General features: G+C 40.8%; 1 protein-coding gene across 2 annotated transcripts in view; it reads right to left on the bottom strand.

The window, feature by feature from the left end:
* The window catches only part of LOC127625339 (signal peptide, CUB and EGF-like domain-containing protein 3), a 116,602-nt gene that overhangs the window by 52,621 nt on the left and 45,041 nt on the right, over window positions 1–18,940 (bottom strand). For both annotated transcript variants that reach the window (XM_052100580.1, XM_052100581.1), the window contains exons 3-4: window positions 15,217–15,342; window positions 10,628–10,762 (exon numbers count right to left, since the gene is read on the bottom strand). In XM_052100580.1, the coding sequence (XP_051956540.1) occupies window positions 10,628–10,762; window positions 15,217–15,342 (261 nt within the window). The remainder of the gene's footprint in view (window positions 1–10,627; window positions 10,763–15,216; window positions 15,343–18,940) is intronic.

Genomic DNA, 18,940 nt, shown 5'->3' with positions numbered 1-18,940 from the left:
TTCTGTAGAAAAATGAAACTCATACACTCTTAGAATGGCACGAGGGTGAGTAAATGATGGGTGAATTATCCCTTTAAGGTGGATGAGTCTTGCTTATGTATGAGGAACACATTTTAAATATTTTGAAGAAAATAATTGCTGTCTATCTTCTACAAAACTCGCCACCACAGTGGTGGTTGCCAGTGGGTTGCTAAGCGGTTAATTAGGTGTCCTGAGTGATTTATTGCACATTTATTGCACAAGTCTGTTTTATGGTCAGTCAGGTGGAAATCCTAAATCAGGTTGCTCGGTAAGGTAATAACACACCTCTTCTAAACAAGTCACATGATTTGAGGTACCATTCATTTGGACAAATTCATTGACAAATTATGCATCAAAGTTTACTACTTAAGGTTAAGGGTTTGTTCAAATTCCCAAGCCTAATTATAAATCATAAAAGTGATGCTGCCTTAGCAACAACCAATAATTCGCATTCTGAGAGCGAGACTTCAAAAAATAATTTCTTTTGAGTGTAATCTGTCTGGACGAAAAAAAAAGTTGTGGCAGGGTGGAGGGCAGGGCCGGGTTGTGATCATACACACCCGGTCCCTTATCAGGCAAAGGAAGCCTCCGAGAGGGATAAAGGCCGATGACAGACGGTGGTGCGATGAGAGAGAGATAGTTTACAGACATGTCCATCATGTGTGTGTTTGTGTCTTTTAAGTTATTCATTAAAATATAATTTATATTATCAAGGCGGTTCTCGCCTCCTCCTTTCCATTGACTCCTTTACACTGGTGCCGATGCCCGGGAAGGAGGAGGGATGCCCGTCGCGGAGTCCTCGACACTGCCGTCCACCCAGGGGAGCGCCGCTGCCATCCACCAGGGGAGGGAGTAGACCGACTGCCTGGACTGGGCTCCCCGACCGCCTGGAGCGATGGAGCCACTGCCAGGGGCGGAGGAGAGCCCTGCCATCCCCCAGAAACGCAGAGGGGTCAGAGCAAGACCGCCGTCCGCGAGGGGAGGAGGGAAGTGTTCCCCGACCGCCTGGAGCGGTAGGGCCGCTGCACGGGGCGGAGGAGTGTCCCCACGAGTCGCCGAGAATGCGGAGGGGCATTCTGACCGCCGGGGGTCGCGAGTCTGACTCCGGTCTGCCCGTGGAGAAGCGGCTGTCGTCCGCCTGAGAGGGTGGAGGAGTGCTCGAGGACCATGCGACGGTGTATCGGAGAACCAGCGAGTAGGTTTTTTTTTTTCATCTCTCTCTCCTCTCTCTCTCTCACTGCCGCTCTGCCTTGGCTTTTTCCTTCTCGTTTAAATTGTAGTGTTTTTTGGGGGGGGGTACTACACTATTACAGGAAGTGTTTGTGTGTTTGTGTCTTTTAAGTTATTCATTAAAATATTATTTATGTTATCAAGCCGGTTCTCGCGTCCTCCATTCCATTGGACTGCTTTACAACTGTTTAACCACATTAAGTTAGCTATAAATCTGAGAACATTACTTTAAAAAAGTGTAGATTGCTGTATGACAACTCGGGGATCAAAGCAAAGTTAAGCAAGGCATATTTAATCAAACTTAAACATTACAGCTCTGAACACAACTAAAAATTAGCAGCACGCAGCAGAGTTTGCAGACTAACATTTAGGTCATTGATGTCGGTTGGCTGGACACTCACCCCTGCAGGCACAGTTTCGCACAGGAATCCTGGAGATTCTATGATTACCTGTGACAAGCACCTTTGATGCCTAGCAATTACGCCTTTATTTATACAGCATATGTTCCAAAAACAATCCTGGTTTCGAAACGATCTGAACTCTCGCCTGCGTCGCTGGAATACTTTCGACTGGAATGACCAGATTAGACACGCTTGCCCCTGAAAAATATCTCTGGATTTTTTTTTCCCTTTAATTGCCAATGTAAAAAACACATGTTTGTGCTTGTGTGTATCAGATGTTAAAAAGTACAAACGTCAGGAAGCAGAAACAGTCAAATAGTCTAAATGGGTTAACAAAAAGTCTATATGGGTTATGATTAGTTAAGTACCAATATCACAACATTTGATCCTACCATCAATTTTACTAAAAGCCAACTTTTAAGTCAAAAAGTGTCTCCATTTGCTTAAAAAATGTTTCTTGTCTGTGCACAATTCAGAATTGCATGTTATACTAACGAAAACAAAGGCTTTATAATTTCTCATCAAAAGATATGCCTCTGTAACTCTTTACTGCTTATTATGGAATATAAAACCAGCAATTTGATATGCATCCACCAAACACCACAACACAGTGTATGTGTGTGTACTCATGTAAGCTATACTTCCAGCGAGCCCTGCACTTGGGGCCCATTACTTGACTTTGAAACAATCGGGACTTTAAGACGAAGGAAGCAGTTTTTTATTACTATGTAAACATTTCCCAGACCACTGGACTGACAGCAAAAAAACCCACATGGGCTGAGATTCATTTTAAAAGCCATTCGTAGATTTCAGGTGTGAGAAGTGGAAAAAAAGCAACACAAAACGGGAAATGACGTCTACTGATGAATGTGTCTGTGATGCAGAACCAATTCAATGCAGCTTATTTGAGAATCAGACAATGCAAGAAAACCATGTTTACATGAGAGTTGATATATTCTCTGCTTTTGACGTTGAAACGTAAACAGACATGTGCACAACACATGCACACATTGGTTAAGCCAGTAAGAATGTTGGTTAAGTTGTTTACATGCGAAATTGGGGTAATGTAAAAAATATACCTGTGTTGATTGGCTTGTTCTTAAGCCATTTATGACCTTACCGAAAAACGGTTGAGTCATTTTACATTAAGCATAATCGGTGTAAGATCATGCATGTAAACATGTTCCATGACAATAACTATCAACATCAAAATAATCATTCCAAATGCTTTATATTTTAATTAAATATCATAGAGAGATTAACATGATGGCATTCACAACTTTTTTCTGAGTGAGTCCCCTCCCTCATCCAGGTTATGAGCTGCCGGCAGACGGGACTTAGGGCACGCCCTCTCCCAGGGAAAGAGGGGGGTGCACGTCATGCCGGGGGCTTACCAGCCTGAGAGAACGTGGGAGGAATGTGACAGGGTGGAGGGAGGGGCTGGGTCGTGATTATACACCCCCGGTCCATTATCAGGCTAATTAGGCCTCTGAGAGGGATAAAGGCCGATTGCGGACGGTGGTGCGACGAGAGAGATAGATCGTTTACGGACATGTCCGTCATGTGAGTGTGTTTGTCTTTTGTTTAAGTTAATCTTTAAAATATTGTTTATATCGCCAGGCCGGTTCTCGCCTCCTCCTTTACATTGAACTGCTTTACATGGACTTTGCAGTGGATTGTGGCTGGTTATTTAAGAAAGCAGTGCTGGGGAGTAACTAATGGGGCTTTTCCACTGCACTGCACGGTACGGTACAACTCAACTAGACTCTGCTCGCTTTTTTGGGGTTTTCCACTGTGGATAGTACCTGGCAGAGGTGGGACCAAGTCAATGTTTTCCAAGTCACAAGTAAGTCTCAAGTCATTGCATTTAAGTCCCAAGTCAAGTCCCAAGTCAACACAGGCAAGTCCAAAGTCAAGTCCCAAGTCAACACAGGCAAGTCCAAAGTCAAGTCCCAAGTCAAGTCCCAAGTCAAGTCCCAAGTCAAGTCCCAAGTCAAGTCCCAAGTCAACACAGGCAAGTCCCAAGTCAAGTCCCAAGTCAACACAGGCAAGTCCCAAGTCAAGTCCCAAGTCAAGGCAGGCAACTTTTAGCTTCAAGTCTTTAACAAGTCATTAGTGCCCTTTGCCCAAATTAGTGTCAGTGTATTAATTACTATAATAAATTTATATAAATTTGATCTAGAATGCTTTTAAAATATGTTCATCACATAGCAATTTAACTTCATTTGAGATGAGGTATAGACTGGAGGAAAACAATATGCAAGTCAAATGCATGCACTGCAACGGAGTCAATACGTTTTTCTGGCCAAGCCCCAGAGAACTGGTATGGTGATGACCAGATCATATGCCTGATTCCAGAGTCCATGGCACTAAATAAAGCGTTCAGTTCAGATTGATCAGCGGTTCTGGGAGTTCATTATGGGGCAGTTGGGCAAGTAAAAACAAAAAGCAAAAAAGGCACCATGAAATGGAAAATGGGGTCAGTTCAAAGTTTTCCCCTCTAAGTCATTGTCTAAACTGCAATTGTCCAATTGTGACTATTTTATGTCATGCTATTGTACTTACTTACTAGATAATGTACTTTGTTGTACATTTTAGTTGTTTTCTAATGAAGTTAAAATGTTAATTTAAAATGTTGTCTATGATATTTTACTAACTGATTTCAGTTCTTATGAAATGAGGCATGTGTATATGTTATGTATGTCACTAGTGATTTGTTGTGTCACTGGTGTTATTGTGTTTTTATTATTTCACATTAAATAAAATCTGTCACATGTGACATGATGATAATTTTTAATTCATTGAATTCTGCTACACTTAAGAGTTAAGCTTTAAAGGATTGTATCATTGCTTGTTTATAACTGTTTTTCAAATATTTTCATTGTTATAGCAAATACATGGTTGCGCAAATGAACTAACATCATTCAGTCACACTTTTAACAAACCTGATTAAAATTAAAAAAACATAGTCTCCTTATTAGTTAGATTATCATTAATTTTCTGTACCTCTGACTGCATGTACTGAAAAAAATTTGAAATAATATTTCATTAAACACCTTTAATATTGCTAAAGTAGTAAGGTAACACCAGTGACAAAAAAATGGTGTATGCGGTCTTTAAATACAAAAACAAAATAAAAAAATCATTAAGCTGTCTTTTATGCGTATTCATAAAGTCAAAGAGTAATCTAATAATGTGGTCTAAGTTTAAATGTTAGAAAATTAAATACATTTTAAGACATCTTGCCATACCAAAAGTGGACGTTTCTGTAGAATGACCCTTCTATGAATGACAATATTCAGAATAAATACATACCAAATAAATTTGGAAGAGTTTAAAATAAGTACTTTACAAGTAGGATAATAAACATTATTGCATGGCTCTATTTTAAACTCTAATCTTGAAATCACATTTATTTATTTGGAAAGTAGATGTGTAATAAGTGGGATAATGTACATTTAGCCGATCATTATCACAAAGGATAGATATCCCTTTAGCCAATGAAGCCATGCGGACTACTCGCATGACCAGCGGTTCTGTATCTTTAAAAAAAAAACAGTCTTTTCTGTGGAGCATGCAGAACCAAGTCAAAATACTTGAACGTAAATGTATTAAGTAGTATCACGATACGCATGTCATAATTCCACATGCAAACTAATATACACACACACTATATGTGTGTATATGCTGTAAGATTCACATGTTCGCTGTCCTTTTCTGCATATCGCGGCGCCGTTTTGTGGTCCATTCTGCATCACGCAGCGGCTCATTGTTGCTTATCGCGGCACATTCGGCACGTTGAGCGGCCGAACCACCTGCCCGCTCGGTTCTCCCGATGGACATTACACCCCTGATCGGCCCAAAAGTGCGTCGGCCCATCGGGAAAATGCCCACTATGCCAGATTACCAGTCCAGCCCTGGCCAATATAATTAAATCAATATAGCTGAACGCATGACAGAGGACCAGCGCGTCCGCAAATGAATGAGTGTGTTTACATGCACGTTCTAACCAGTTATGCTCAAAAAGCACCAACCGTGGTCACAATAAACGGCGTTCCTTTATCGGTCATACAACAGCGTAATAAAACACCGGTTAGATTTAGTCCATTACACCAATTGCTATAACATGTTAAATGCTACTGACCGCAGTAAAAAATAGTTTGCTGTTCGATATGCAGACTTTGTTAGCCTGTAAATCTGCTATGTGCTGCCATAGACATGTATGTTATACATGTATGTTACCTCTGTCTGTGGATTTTCAGATGCCTCACAAAATTGGACGTTGTAGACGAGGTGTCTGTAATTTTGGAACCACAGGTTCTGCATGTTGCAATCCTTTTGTTGCCTTTAACACTGTAATTAATATATCCAAATTATATCACCTTGGGTATCATTGTTGCTGTGTCCTAGTCCTTAAATGCACGCCGCGGTCTTCAAACATGGTCAAGATTTCGTGGAAGCTGATTGGTTGGTTGTCTGATTGATTGAATATGGAGTGTTGAAATGCAGATTTGAAAATCAAATGAATCATTTATTTGGGAAATGAATCGTTGATTTACTGCATATTTTTTTTTAAATGTACAACGCTTATCTTTGGTTTTAGAAAGTATAAGTATTTCCAAGTCAGAGGGCTGAAGTCCAAGTCAAGTTGCAAGTCATTGCTGTCAAAGTCTAAGTCGAGTCACAAGTCATTGCTGTCAAAGTCTAAGTCGAGTCACAAGTCTTTTTTGATTCTATCGAGTCGAGTCGCGAGTCATCAAATTAGTGACTCGAGTCCGAGTCAAGTCCAAGTCACAGTCAAGTACCTGATACTTTTAGTACCACCTCGGTCAAGGTTCCAAGCAACCCGAGCCGATACTAAATGTTACTGTCACGAGCTGGGCTCGGACTAGGGTCTCAGATGTGGAGAGTTGAGTCTTCTACCACTTAGCCACAGAGGAGGTAATGTTAGACCCACACGAAACACTCAAAGCAATACTCCAGGACAAGTAGATTTATTAAAAAAAAAAGGGTATTTATTAAAATCCAACAAAAGTTCTTCTCAGAAAGAGGTATTACTAACAGTAGAGATAATGCAAACAATAACAGGAGAGAAATAAAATAACTCCACGAGGGGAGAAAAACTAAATCAAATAACTAAGAACAGCTTACTTGGGATAGCTTGGATAACTTGGAAGGACTCGGTTGGACACAGCAGGAGACACATAGCCAAGACTCAAAAACCGAGTGAGGAACAAGGGGAAAAAACACAGCTAAAATACTCTAGGGGAAACAAGGCACAGGTGACCTGGAGAACGCTAACAAGGACACACGAGAAGAACTAAGGCAGAGGGGAACACAGGTGACCTCTAGAGGCCCGGAGACAAACAGCAGGAGGCAGGATGCTGACAGTTACGTCAAAATTCTGCAGATCACTGATTGGTCAGAGAGAATCGTCACTACCAGCGTCACTGGATTTCCGACACGTGACATCAACCCGCTAATTTTGTCGTTTTCCCCCAGTTAGCAACAGCGATAGCATTATCGTTTGTTCAAGCGACTTTCGGATTGTGAAAAAAAATGGCTGTGCACAAAACCACGCCGTGGTCAATAAACGAGGTGCAGACGGTCCACTCGTTAGCGATGAGTGAAATAAAAAAGTCTCTCAGGAAGTGTCTCAGCTGTTGGCCGCACACGGCTACCACCGGACCTACCAACAGTGTAGGGAAAAGTAAAAAAAAAAAACGTAAAAGTGACCAGAACCATCAAGGAAAAGTGGAAGTGGTTCGACCAAATGGACGCTATCTAAACCAGCGAGCAATGGGAGAGCGGTGCCCTGGACTGGCGTTGATCCATGATGGAGGATTACAGGTTACTACAGTATTACTATAGTAATATAGGGCTAAATGGGGTGCCAAAATACCAGCAGCATATCACCCTGCAGCTCTTGCCTGGTTACCCACTGAAGTTAAGCAGAGTTGAGCCTGGCTAGTACCTGGATGGGAGACCTCCTGGGGAAAACTATGTTTGTGTTGGAAGAGGTCTTAATGAGGTCAGCAAGTGGTGCTCACTCTGTGGCCTGTGTGGTTCCAAGTGTAGTGATGATGATGCTATACTGTAAAAACACACCATCTTTTGAACCAAGGTCCTGTCTCTCTGTGGTCCTTAAAAATCCCAGGGTATTTCTTGAAAAGAGTAGGGGTGTATCTCTGGTGTCATTGCCTAATTTGCCCATTGGCCTCTATCCATCAGGGTTTCCTAATAATCCCTCATTCATATGAATTGGCCACATCACTGCACAAATTGCTCGTATGTGGTGGGTGTTCTGGCGCACTATAGCTGCACATGGTGGACGCTGCACACTGGTGGTTATTAAGGAGATTCCCCCACTACTATTCAAAGCGCTTTGAGTGCCTACAAATTTGCTATACAAATGTAAGGGTTCCCAGATTATATTGGGTGTCTTTAACTGATATGTACTTAAGCATTTGATACAATATACTTACAGTATTATGTACATACATGTTGTTGACTTGTACTTACATGTAAAGAACCTACATTTAATTACATTTGTAGTTACACAGTTAACCTTACCGCTAACCCAGTTGCACTCAATGTTTACACTGCTGCATGTTGGAAAATGTAGCTTGCTACTGAACAAACTACACTTTTGTGGAAAAAGCTGAGCTACTGTCAACTACTGAAAAATGTAGTTAAGTTATTAGCGTCACTACTTTAATTAACTACTCCTCAACACTGCTCACTTATAGTTGTCTCTGCATATTAAACTTGGATAGGAGAACGCATTTTAGCTAGCATTGGAAAAAATGACACCTTGAAAAAAGCCATGTTTCCATGTAAAATGGTCGTCAGCTGTTTCAAAATGGGATGTTTAAACTAGCAACCAAAGTAACTAGGTAAACAAAGTGTGTAAACACACACTCTCGCACTCGCTAAAAATGTGCTAGTGTTGATACTTCATTTAAAAGAAAATAAACCACCACCGTTGGACAACATACACATTAAACCAAAAAGAGGACTAACCCCATTTCCTCGCATTTCCATCCGATTTGTTGATTGAGCAACTCTTTGTTTGACTATTGTCTACACATCCAATCCGTCAATCTGTCATCACCTTCGGAGGACGAATAACTTCACTTGCGCAGTCGGGCTATCCAACCTAGTCTCTTCCTAGCCCGCAATTATCTAAAGCATATTGTGTTATAATAACCATAATAGCAAACAGATGACTGCTCGCTCAGATCTTTGCCTCTCGCTCCGGGGCGCCGGTCACGACAGAAGTACAGACCCTCCAAATCTAAGCTTTGTAGATTTATGGTGACTTAACCTCGCCGTCCAAGAAGTTTTAACCTGGGAGCAATAAAACCAATATGAACATGAAATATGAGGGATTAATAACAGTATTTATCAACCCCATTCCAACTGGAAAAAAACGACAATAATAGTTGTATGTTTGAAACATACGATCCAGCCATTTGCAAGACTCAAATAACATTGAGCTTATGAAACGCAAACATTGACAAGTTCAATGGGCCAAATTCATCTCCTGAGATTTGGCTAAGAGGAGATCAGTGGTTTTCCACAAAAATGATTAAACCACAATGTACACAGCACAGACACAATGGCTATCTTCGGAATGGAATGCTCACTATTCACTGAATACAATACATACAGACAACTGTTTGTTTTTTAAATGGCATGTGGAACAGTAGGCATTATTAGCAATAGAAAGAGAAGCATGTTAGAATGTTATGGACCTTATCAGGGTACACGCCATACTAAATTTCTTTTGCAATTTAAAATAGTGCTTTGAGGGGTAGTTATACAATATGTTCCTGTTTAATAGCTACGAGTCAATCATTAGCAGATGAAATATTAAAAACATGTCACGCTCCATTCGTCAAAAACAATTCAGAAAACAGGGGTTGTAATAATTGATCAGAATAGACATGATCTAGAACAGTGGTTCTTAACTGGTTTTGCTTCAGAGACCCAGAAACGTACAAAACAAAACCATTCTGAAATCTATTAACATTACAGTTTACAAGGAATGAAGGCTTGTCGGCATCCTGTCTATGCTGGCATCTCTGTCATTTGGAAAGCTTTTACCAAGAGACAGATGTATTTGCGTTACATTTTGGTAAGTTTGATTGGACACACATCTTTGAAATCAACAACGAAAATATGGGAATTTTTTCCACTCTTTTTAAAGCTGATAAGCCTATTTATTTTGCTAACCTTACTTTGCATTATACAGTATGGGTGGTGGCATTGTATTATTTGCATTTAATATTGTTTTTTCCCTGCTGTCCGCGAACCTATCAGAACAGACCTATGATCAGGGCTGGACTGGGAAGAGAAATCGGCCTTGGATTTTACATTGCAACTGCCCCAAGACTTGTGTGTGTGGGGTTGTTGTCCTTTTCTGCATATCGCACCACCGTTTTGAGGTCCGTTCTGCATAACGCTGTGGATCATTTTTGCTTGTCGCAGCCCATTCGTTTCCCTGCAAGTTTCGCGGCCGACCCAGCGACCCGCTCAGTTCTCCCGATGGCCAGACCGCCCCTAATTGGCCCCAAAGTGCCAGATAACCAGTCCAGCCCTGCCTATGGTCCCGACCCACAAGTTATGAACCACTGATCTAGAACATTTACGTAGTACACCCAATTGAAAATACGTTTGGGTTAGGATGTATCCCTCACAGCCTTGTTTTCAAACACAAAAAATGTCTTTGTCTTTCCTGAATAAGGTCATAATATAGCCAGTGACTTTGCATGTTGCTCAAGGAGTGTTGGTGTGTAGACGCCTGTAAGACAGTGTTTGACTTGAGGGGGGTTCCACTAACAACAATTATGGACAATGACACGTTGTGTCGCTGCAAACATTTGAAAAAAGTCTAAAGATTTATGTTTCTAGTATTCTAGTTTTGTTGACCCCCCCAATTGAAACAGTAATGTGAGGTCACTCGAGCTCACCTTTTGGCCTCTGGATGCAGGTGTGCTGGTTGTCAGACAGGAGAAATCCATCTCTGCACCGGCATTCGTAACTCCCCATCATATTCACACAGATCTGCTGGCAACCACCGTTTCCTTCCGCACACTCGTCAACATCTGCCGGATGACAAAGATACATGCATACAATATGAGGACCAACCAACCACTAAAACAGCATCATGTACATTCCATAAATAGTCATGAATGTTAAATGGGGGTAAGATGTGTCACTGAGTGACCATATTTTGAGGAAAGACCCATCAGATACAGTTGCCTGTGTGAATGTTTCTGTATGTATTCTGGGTTACAAGTACTCTTGAACTGTATGAGTGAACTTGCATCGACTCTTTTGGCCTGGGCATGCATGGATCCCGTTTATGTGCGTAACTGCTATTTGTGCTATTTTCATTCAACAGTTGCTTCAAAGTCAAAATAGTTTAACATGCAGCTTAATGTTAAATGACTGAGTACTCAAGTTTCTTAATATAAAGAGACAACTGAAGTGTTAACACTGTGACTCTGTGGCCCGACCAGATCAACACTGCAACATTTGCTCAGCCAATGGCATGAGCTTGAGGCTGAGACTATGTTTTTGTCTGACCAAGGGAAAACAGGGGGTGTTCAGAAACCTGTTAGAAAACAATCATTTCAATTGCTAATTCAATTGGTGATGATAGCAGCACAGAAATTACAAATAGCTTGCCAATAAGCTTCTGCTCCCTTGTCAGACAGACAAATATGTGTGTGTGTCCTTCTCAGAGACTGGATGAGACTGTAGCCTGATCTCTCTCTCTTAGATACGTTGCATCTGTGTCCGACTGTATACACAAGCTTGTGCTTAATAAACCCTCATGCGAAACTCATTTTCTGTCTATTTGTCCAAAGTACTGAGGTCTTGGTGTAGAGTTTCCAATCCAGGCCATTTTCAGCCCAGCCGAGGGGGGGGGAATACAACCTCTCCATTTCCCAGCATTCTCGTTTACACGGCCATAATCTGTCTAAATCTGATCATCACGCACACTAACAGATACACATTCTCATGACATGACAAGGCCGTGGTTAGTGAAATGAAGACCCTGTCCATCAGACCAGGTGTGACTTGTTGTGGCCGTGGTTGACGACAATCAGGCCCGGTGTCTACATTTACTGCTAACATTCCTTTTGGCCCCTCCAAGCATTTGGAAACCATTTAACAAATGGAGAAATGCATGAAAACTGTTAAATGTTTCAGCAGACATTACATTAGTGCATTAACATGTGCAGAAATGTACCACGGAGACCCTCGCACTTCAAACCCCAAACACCTTGCTCCCAGAGCATAAACAAACCAATGATTTCCGGCTTCTCTCGCGCTAATTTTCTCACGGGTCTGTCGCGTTTAATGAGTGTCTCCTGGTCAGTGTATTGCATTAGGGCCATGTGTTATGTGCAGGTCGCGGCCAGCGTCCTAAGCAAATATTTGGAAAAGGAACAGGATACTAGTGAAACCCAGAGCAGAGCTCAAGTTTTTTGCACTTAAAACGTTTTTTAAAAATTCTCCTGAGAGGATGCCTTAGTGTTGAAAATTCCCGCTCTCTGCTTGTTTGTCTCCTCTGTCAAGCCCCCTTCCTTAGTCTCACTCAATTGCTTCCTCTGTGCCAAGCCTAGAGTTAATAAAGATGAGCCTAAAGATGATAAATCACTCAAACTAGGAAGAGATTATGAGAGGTTCAAGAGGTTGTATTCAAAATGAAAGGAAGAGTGCTACCACAGTCTCAAAATGATTGTCTCTATATTGCACCCAGGTTCCGAAATTAACTTTTTACCACACCTGCCAATGGCGAGCAAAATTCAAAGATCTATCAGCCTTAAATAAGTACTGAACAGTATTTTTTCTGAAACACATCAGGGTTGTTTGGTATACAGTACTAAAAAAAACACAGCAGTACCAAAATGTATTGTGTTACTGTATCATCAATTGAAGCATAGTCATAGTATAGAGTTACTGTGTTGATGAGTGAGATTCATTCAAAATTTTTAGTGCATTTATCAAATTTTATATACTAGTATAACAGTAAACATAACTCTAACCCTAAAAATAATAATGATGTTGTGATATTTGTCGTAATTGACCCAAAATCAGCTCATTTGAACAAAGGTTGAGGTGCTTATCCATTTTCCTTGCAAAGGGGATGGGCTTATCTTCTGTGTTCTCTCAAATGGGTGTGGCTTACCCCAACTCTTCTCTTAAAGGGGATAGTTCACCCAAAAATGAATATTTTCTCATTATTTATTCACCCTCATGATATCCCATGTATGTCTTTCTTTCTTCACCAGAACACATTTGAAGAAAATTTCTCAGCTCAGTAGGTCCTTAAAATGCAAGTGGATGGTGATTTCACTTTTGAAGCTCCAAAAGTCAGTCAGTCAGCATAAACATCCTTGATACGACTCCAGCGGTTAAATTAATGTCTTCTAAAGTTGCACGATGTCTTTTGGTGAAAAACAGAAATATTTAAGTACTTTTTTAACTCTAAATCATGTTTCAGTATTAGCGCTGACTACCACCCCTGGAGTTGTGAGTTTGAATCCAGGGCGTGCTGAGTAACTCCAGCCAGGTCTCCTATGCAACCAAATTGGCCCAGTTGCTAGGGAGGGTAGAGTCACATGGGGTAACCTTATCGTGGTCATGATTAGTGGTTCTCGCTCTCAATGGGGGCGCGTGGTGAGTTGTGCGTGGATCGCGTAGAGTAGCATGAGCCTCCAAATGCTGTGAGTCTCCGCGGTGTCATGCACAACGAGCCACGTGATAAGATGCGCAGATTGACTGTCTCAAAAGCGGAAGCAAATGAGATTTGTCCTCCTCCAACCGGATTGAGGTGAGTAACCGCGCCACCACGAGGACCTAGTAAGTAGTGGGAATTGGGCATTTCAAATTGGTAAAAAAAGGATTTTAGAATTCCATGTCCAATACAAGTTAAGATAAATCAACAGAATTGGTGGTCTAATTTGGATTACCACAAAAAAGATAATTATTTCGATTCGCTCCTCGTTTATTTAAAAAAAGAAGCACCAATCGAGGCCAGACCATAGTCATTAAAAGACACACTGTTTCAAAAGTATTGTCACGGGATGTAAACAAGATAAAATCATGAAAGCATTAGAAGTCATATCCAATATTATAAATTTGTTGCCATGGAAATGCAACACCGGTAAAGACAATCAATGACATTAGCACATTAAAATCATGATAAAACATATTTTGTTTACATTTTGGGGCTATACTTTTGAACAAGTGTTATTTTTAGCGTGCTTAATCTAACACTGCTAGTCAATGTAATTTGAGATGAAGGCGGGACTCAAGTTTAAGAAGCTAAGCGGGAATCTCATGGATTAATATTTCAGCGTTGCGCATCAGCAAGCAGGGAAGATTTGCATTTTGCCAAATTTACAACTATAACTTAGTTTAGGACAATGCCCAATCAATATGTTTGCATCCAAACATCCTGTATGAACCTCAGGTGGCGAGCCGAGCCAAATCCTCCAGCCGAACCAGAAAAACCCAATACTTCAAACGTGTTTCTAAAACTTGCAGACGGGACCTCTTTAAAAATCTATGAATGGCTGTTATGCCAAAGTTCAATTATCTAGTAAAGCACCATGCAGTGCGAGTAAACCCACATAACCCACACAAACACTCACTGAAAACCCACTGAACAGCAAAAAGCAACAACTTCACATCGTCATTCGTCAATTTTTTGACACACCAGACATCTGTTTTGAGTTATAGTGCTGGGGTCTGTGTAGAACTGTAACCTGATGTAAATCACACACACACAAACAGCCGTAAACACACATAGGCTCGGTTTGACATTCCCGTTAGATGGATTTAACTGACCCGGAAAGTCTGGGCACACGAGCCACCGAATGTCAAAAATGTGAGGTCACGGAGTCTGAAAATGCAATTATGCCACAGAACTGTCTGCTCAGCAGTCACCGGAGAAATCGGACAGATTTATCACCCTATCCTATTGGTTAACCGCATAAGCCACTTCATTTTGACACAGAGGATAGAGTAACAGTGGTTTAGGCCCGGCTGAGCTTGACTGCGGTCGGTGTGGAGTTTGATTACAGCTCCAACAATGATGGTTAGATCTACAAAACTTTAGTTTGTTTGTCTTGTGTGGCCTCAAGTCCTAAGAGGATGAAGATTCCCAGTGAAAGTCACACACACACACACACACACACACACACACACACAATTACACTAGCTATCTCAGGTAGAGTTCGTTTGAATAGTTTACTGACCCTACGTCACCAAGCTCCAAAAAGATAAAAAGCACCATTAATCCTAAGCATAATATATTATTTTCTGTTTGGAACAACATTGGAACACATTCTGTTTTGGGACAATACTTTGGGGAACTATTCCTGTAACCCTAACCTAAACTCAACCCCCAAAAGAACTTCGTTTATGACCCCATTTAAAGAATTTACAAAAAGGATTTGTCTGGTTTAGGTCAATGCTTTGGAGATCTTTCAGCAATTTGGTCCCCAAAAATTGACTACGGTTGACAGAGGCGAGAGCTTACCCAGGCAGTTGTGTCCATCGTGGGCCAAGCGGAAGCCATCGTAGCACGTGCACCTGTAGTTTCCAGGGATGTTGATACACTCGTGAACGCATCCTCCATTATACTCACTGGCACACTCATCGATATCTGTAGAGAGACGGCAAGAATGAAAAAGTTATAAGGATCATATCATGGAAAATGAGGATCAAGGATGTTTCTTACACCATACTCAAAACTCCCTCCCCAAAACACTTAGACCATTTAAAGAAATTAAACTGCAAAAAAATGGGTCGATCAGAAATAATCATGGTTATGACATTGCAACCATATGCAACTATGCACAGTAGAAAAAAATCATGGTGGAAAATGGTTTTAGAGTAGAAGGAAAATGGAACGAAAAATTTTTTCCAGCTGGGAATGTCCATACAGAGGGATTCTGGTAATTGTCAGTGAAGTTACTCTGGTTAATTCTGCATTGTTCAATCTGTCCGTTCATTGTAATATCCATCATTCGAGTCTCTTAATATTTACTATTATTCTTGGATGCGAAATGTACATTTATTCCACATGAGCTGCAATCGTTTCTGCAAAACACTAATGAGCCGTAAACAAAGCGATTATAATGGATAACGCAAAATGCTTTCTTTAGTTCCTGTTTTGCCTGTAGCCCGAAATCACACAGACCATCATCCAATATATAGTTTTGGCCTGAAATGGGGAGACATAATGCAATTTTTTTAATCCTTAAAACAATATATATTTACTTAAAGAGGCAAAGTGACATGAGATATAAAGTGTTTGCAGTGCATTTGCCATTGGGATACAAAGAATAAACTTAACTCGAACGGAAAAGAAGTTTAATTTTCTTGCTGCATTGGCAAATAGTCTTAAAAAAGGCTTACTGCCAGGGCTGGATTGGTAATCTGGCATAACTGGCATTTTCCCGGTGGGCCGACGCACTTTGTGGCCGATCAGGGCCGGACTGGCAATCGGGAGAACCGGGCTGCCACGAAATGGGCCGAATGGGCAGCGATAAGCTGAAATTATGCCAAAGGGGGCAGCGATATGGCTACAACTTTTGGGCCAGTTGCTATGTAAAATCCCAGGCTGATTTCTTTTCCCAGTCCACCCCTGCTTACTGCCGTACATCATTTTGCATCTCATGCGAATATGTCTTGTTTTAAGGATGTTTGGATATTTTAAATGGACAACAAGTCCAAAAATAACTACAAAATAATTGTTGCAGGGCAGCAACAGGTGTAAAAATGCTTTTGCTGCTATTGCTTTTGTGCAAAACTTGAATACAAGAAATGTAAAACAATGTGAAAAGACTTTATACTTTGTTAGAAGCAGAAAAAAGAAAGCATTCAGGAATAAAGACAAATAAAGATCTGTGTATACCAGCTGACTCCTCTCCATACTCTCTGAACACCAACGACTACAAAGAGAGCAGGGGAGTCTGGCTAATTAGTGCTCAATTGGGCATCAAATGAGAGGGGCTGACCTGTGTCCCCCACCACAGCGATCCACGTCTCTCTCTGGCTCTGAGATATGTTTATTCAGCTGCACTTTCCATTGAAACGTAAGGCATAAATCACTATAATCACTGCTGTTACTGGCACACAGAAGCTCATATTGACCAAAATAATTATTCAAAATGGTTAATTTGTTGTGAGCAAATGTTTTATGTCATTAAGAAGTCATATGGGGCTTTTCCACTGCACGGTACAACTCGACTCGACTCTGCTTGCTTTTTTGGGGTTTTCCACTGTGGATAGTACCTGGTACCTGATAATTTTTTTGTACCACCTCGGTCGAGGTTCCAAGCGAGCCGAGCCGATACTAAATGTGACGTAAATATCTTGCAGATCACTGATTGGTCAGAGAGAATCGTCACTACCAGCGCCACTGGATTTCTGACACGGGACATCAACTCGCTAGTTTTAAAGTTAGCAACAGCGATAACCGTATCATTTGTTCACCCGCCTTTCAAATTGTGACAAAAGAAATGGCTGTGCGCAAAACCACGCCGTGGTCAATAAACGAGGTGCAGACGGTCCACTCGTTAGCGATGAGCGAAACGAAAAAGTCACTCAGGAAGTGTCTCAGCTGTTGACTGCACACGGCTACCACCGGACCAACCAACAGTGTAGCGAAAAGTTAAAAAAGCTTAAAGGTGACTACAGAACCATCAAGGAAAAGTGGAAGTGGTTTAACCAAATGGACGCTATCTAAACCGGCGAGCAATGGGAGGGAGAGTGCCCTGGACTCAGCCACGATGGAGGGTGGTACGTTTTGTTACGTTAACTCTATACTCTGCTTGAAAGCTTCACTTTATTTAGCTGACCAGCTACTGGAAGCTTCTAAAACAACCAGGCCAATTTAACTGTTACACTTGTGTAAAATCACCATGCAACAACTGCTTTATGCAGCACAATGAGCTAGTAGCTAACAGCTAGCGGTCGTGTTATTGTTTTGGTCAGTTTGTGTCGTGTTTAAGATGATGTCATGGCAGTAGATGTGGCGCAACTATGACGATCAGCCTATAATCCCACCCACATTGAGGTGGCACTAAACTGCAGTGGAAATGCAAGCTCAGAAAAGTAAATGAGTAGAGTTGAGGCGAGTCGAACCGTAACGTGCAGCGGAAAAGTGCCAGTATTATACACTATGAAGTCTAGCTATTGACCTGAGGAAAAAACTACACTATAAAAATAAAAATGTCCTTACATAGTATTTTTTTGTCTTGTTTTCGGACAAATCTAACAACATGTTGTAACGTTTATGCTTATAACAAGACAAAAACTGTTTGCCAGTGGGTTAAGGAAAAAACTTAACTCAAGGGCAAAATTGCATTTTGGCTTATAGTTTTTTTTAATGGTTTGGAGCATAATGGTTTGGAGATTTCTCTGAAAACAACAAAATATCTTAAGCCATTTTTATAGGGTAATATAAGGAATATTCCGGGTTCAGTACAAGTTAAACTCAATCAACAGCATTTGTGACATAATGTTGAAAACCACTTAATTTCATTGTCTATTTTTCTTAAAAAAAAAAAAAGCCCAAATCTGAGTTACAGTTACAGGCACTTACAATGGAAGTCAATGGGGCCAATCTGTGAATGTTAAAATAGGCATTGTTTCAACAGTATAGTCACAAGTTTTAAACAATATACGTGCTAACATGTTTTTAGTGTGATAAAATCACTTACTAAACTTTTGTGTGTAAAGTTATATCAAATGTTAAACTTTGTTGCTATGAAGACTTAACGCCATAAACCCTACAGCTCCAGAACGACCATTAAAACGGCGATTTACAGCTCACATAATACATGAGTTTTAACAGAAGGATTAATGCAAGTGCTTTTATCAAATTAGAAGATTCACATTTCTGCCTTTAAAGACTCCAAAAATTGGCCCATTCACTTCCACTGTGAGTGCCTCACTGAAATGAATTGAGCTTAACTTGAGTATTGAACCTGGAATATTCCTTTAAGGATGTTTCAATATTTTTACTGGAAAACAAGAAAAAAGTACTCAGTAAGAAAACGATGATTTGCATTGCATATTAAACCAGGCAGACATATTTACGTCGAAACAATGTTATTTGTAGCAAAAAGCTAACACACGATTTAGATCAGCTTTCATAGGATTACAGTCCATCGTTTATGTGTACAGAAATCCAGCACGTGGGGAAGTATATTTGAACAGCGATTCTCATATCAACCCACCACACATTTCTATTT

This window comes from Xyrauchen texanus, chromosome 31 (genome assembly GCF_025860055.1).
Source record: "Xyrauchen texanus isolate HMW12.3.18 chromosome 31, RBS_HiC_50CHRs, whole genome shotgun sequence".
NCBI classification, from domain to species: Eukaryota; Metazoa; Chordata; class Actinopteri; order Cypriniformes; family Catostomidae; genus Xyrauchen; species Xyrauchen texanus.
The sequence above is the reverse complement of the archived record's forward strand: the minus strand, read 5'-3'. Positions and strand labels throughout refer to the sequence as shown.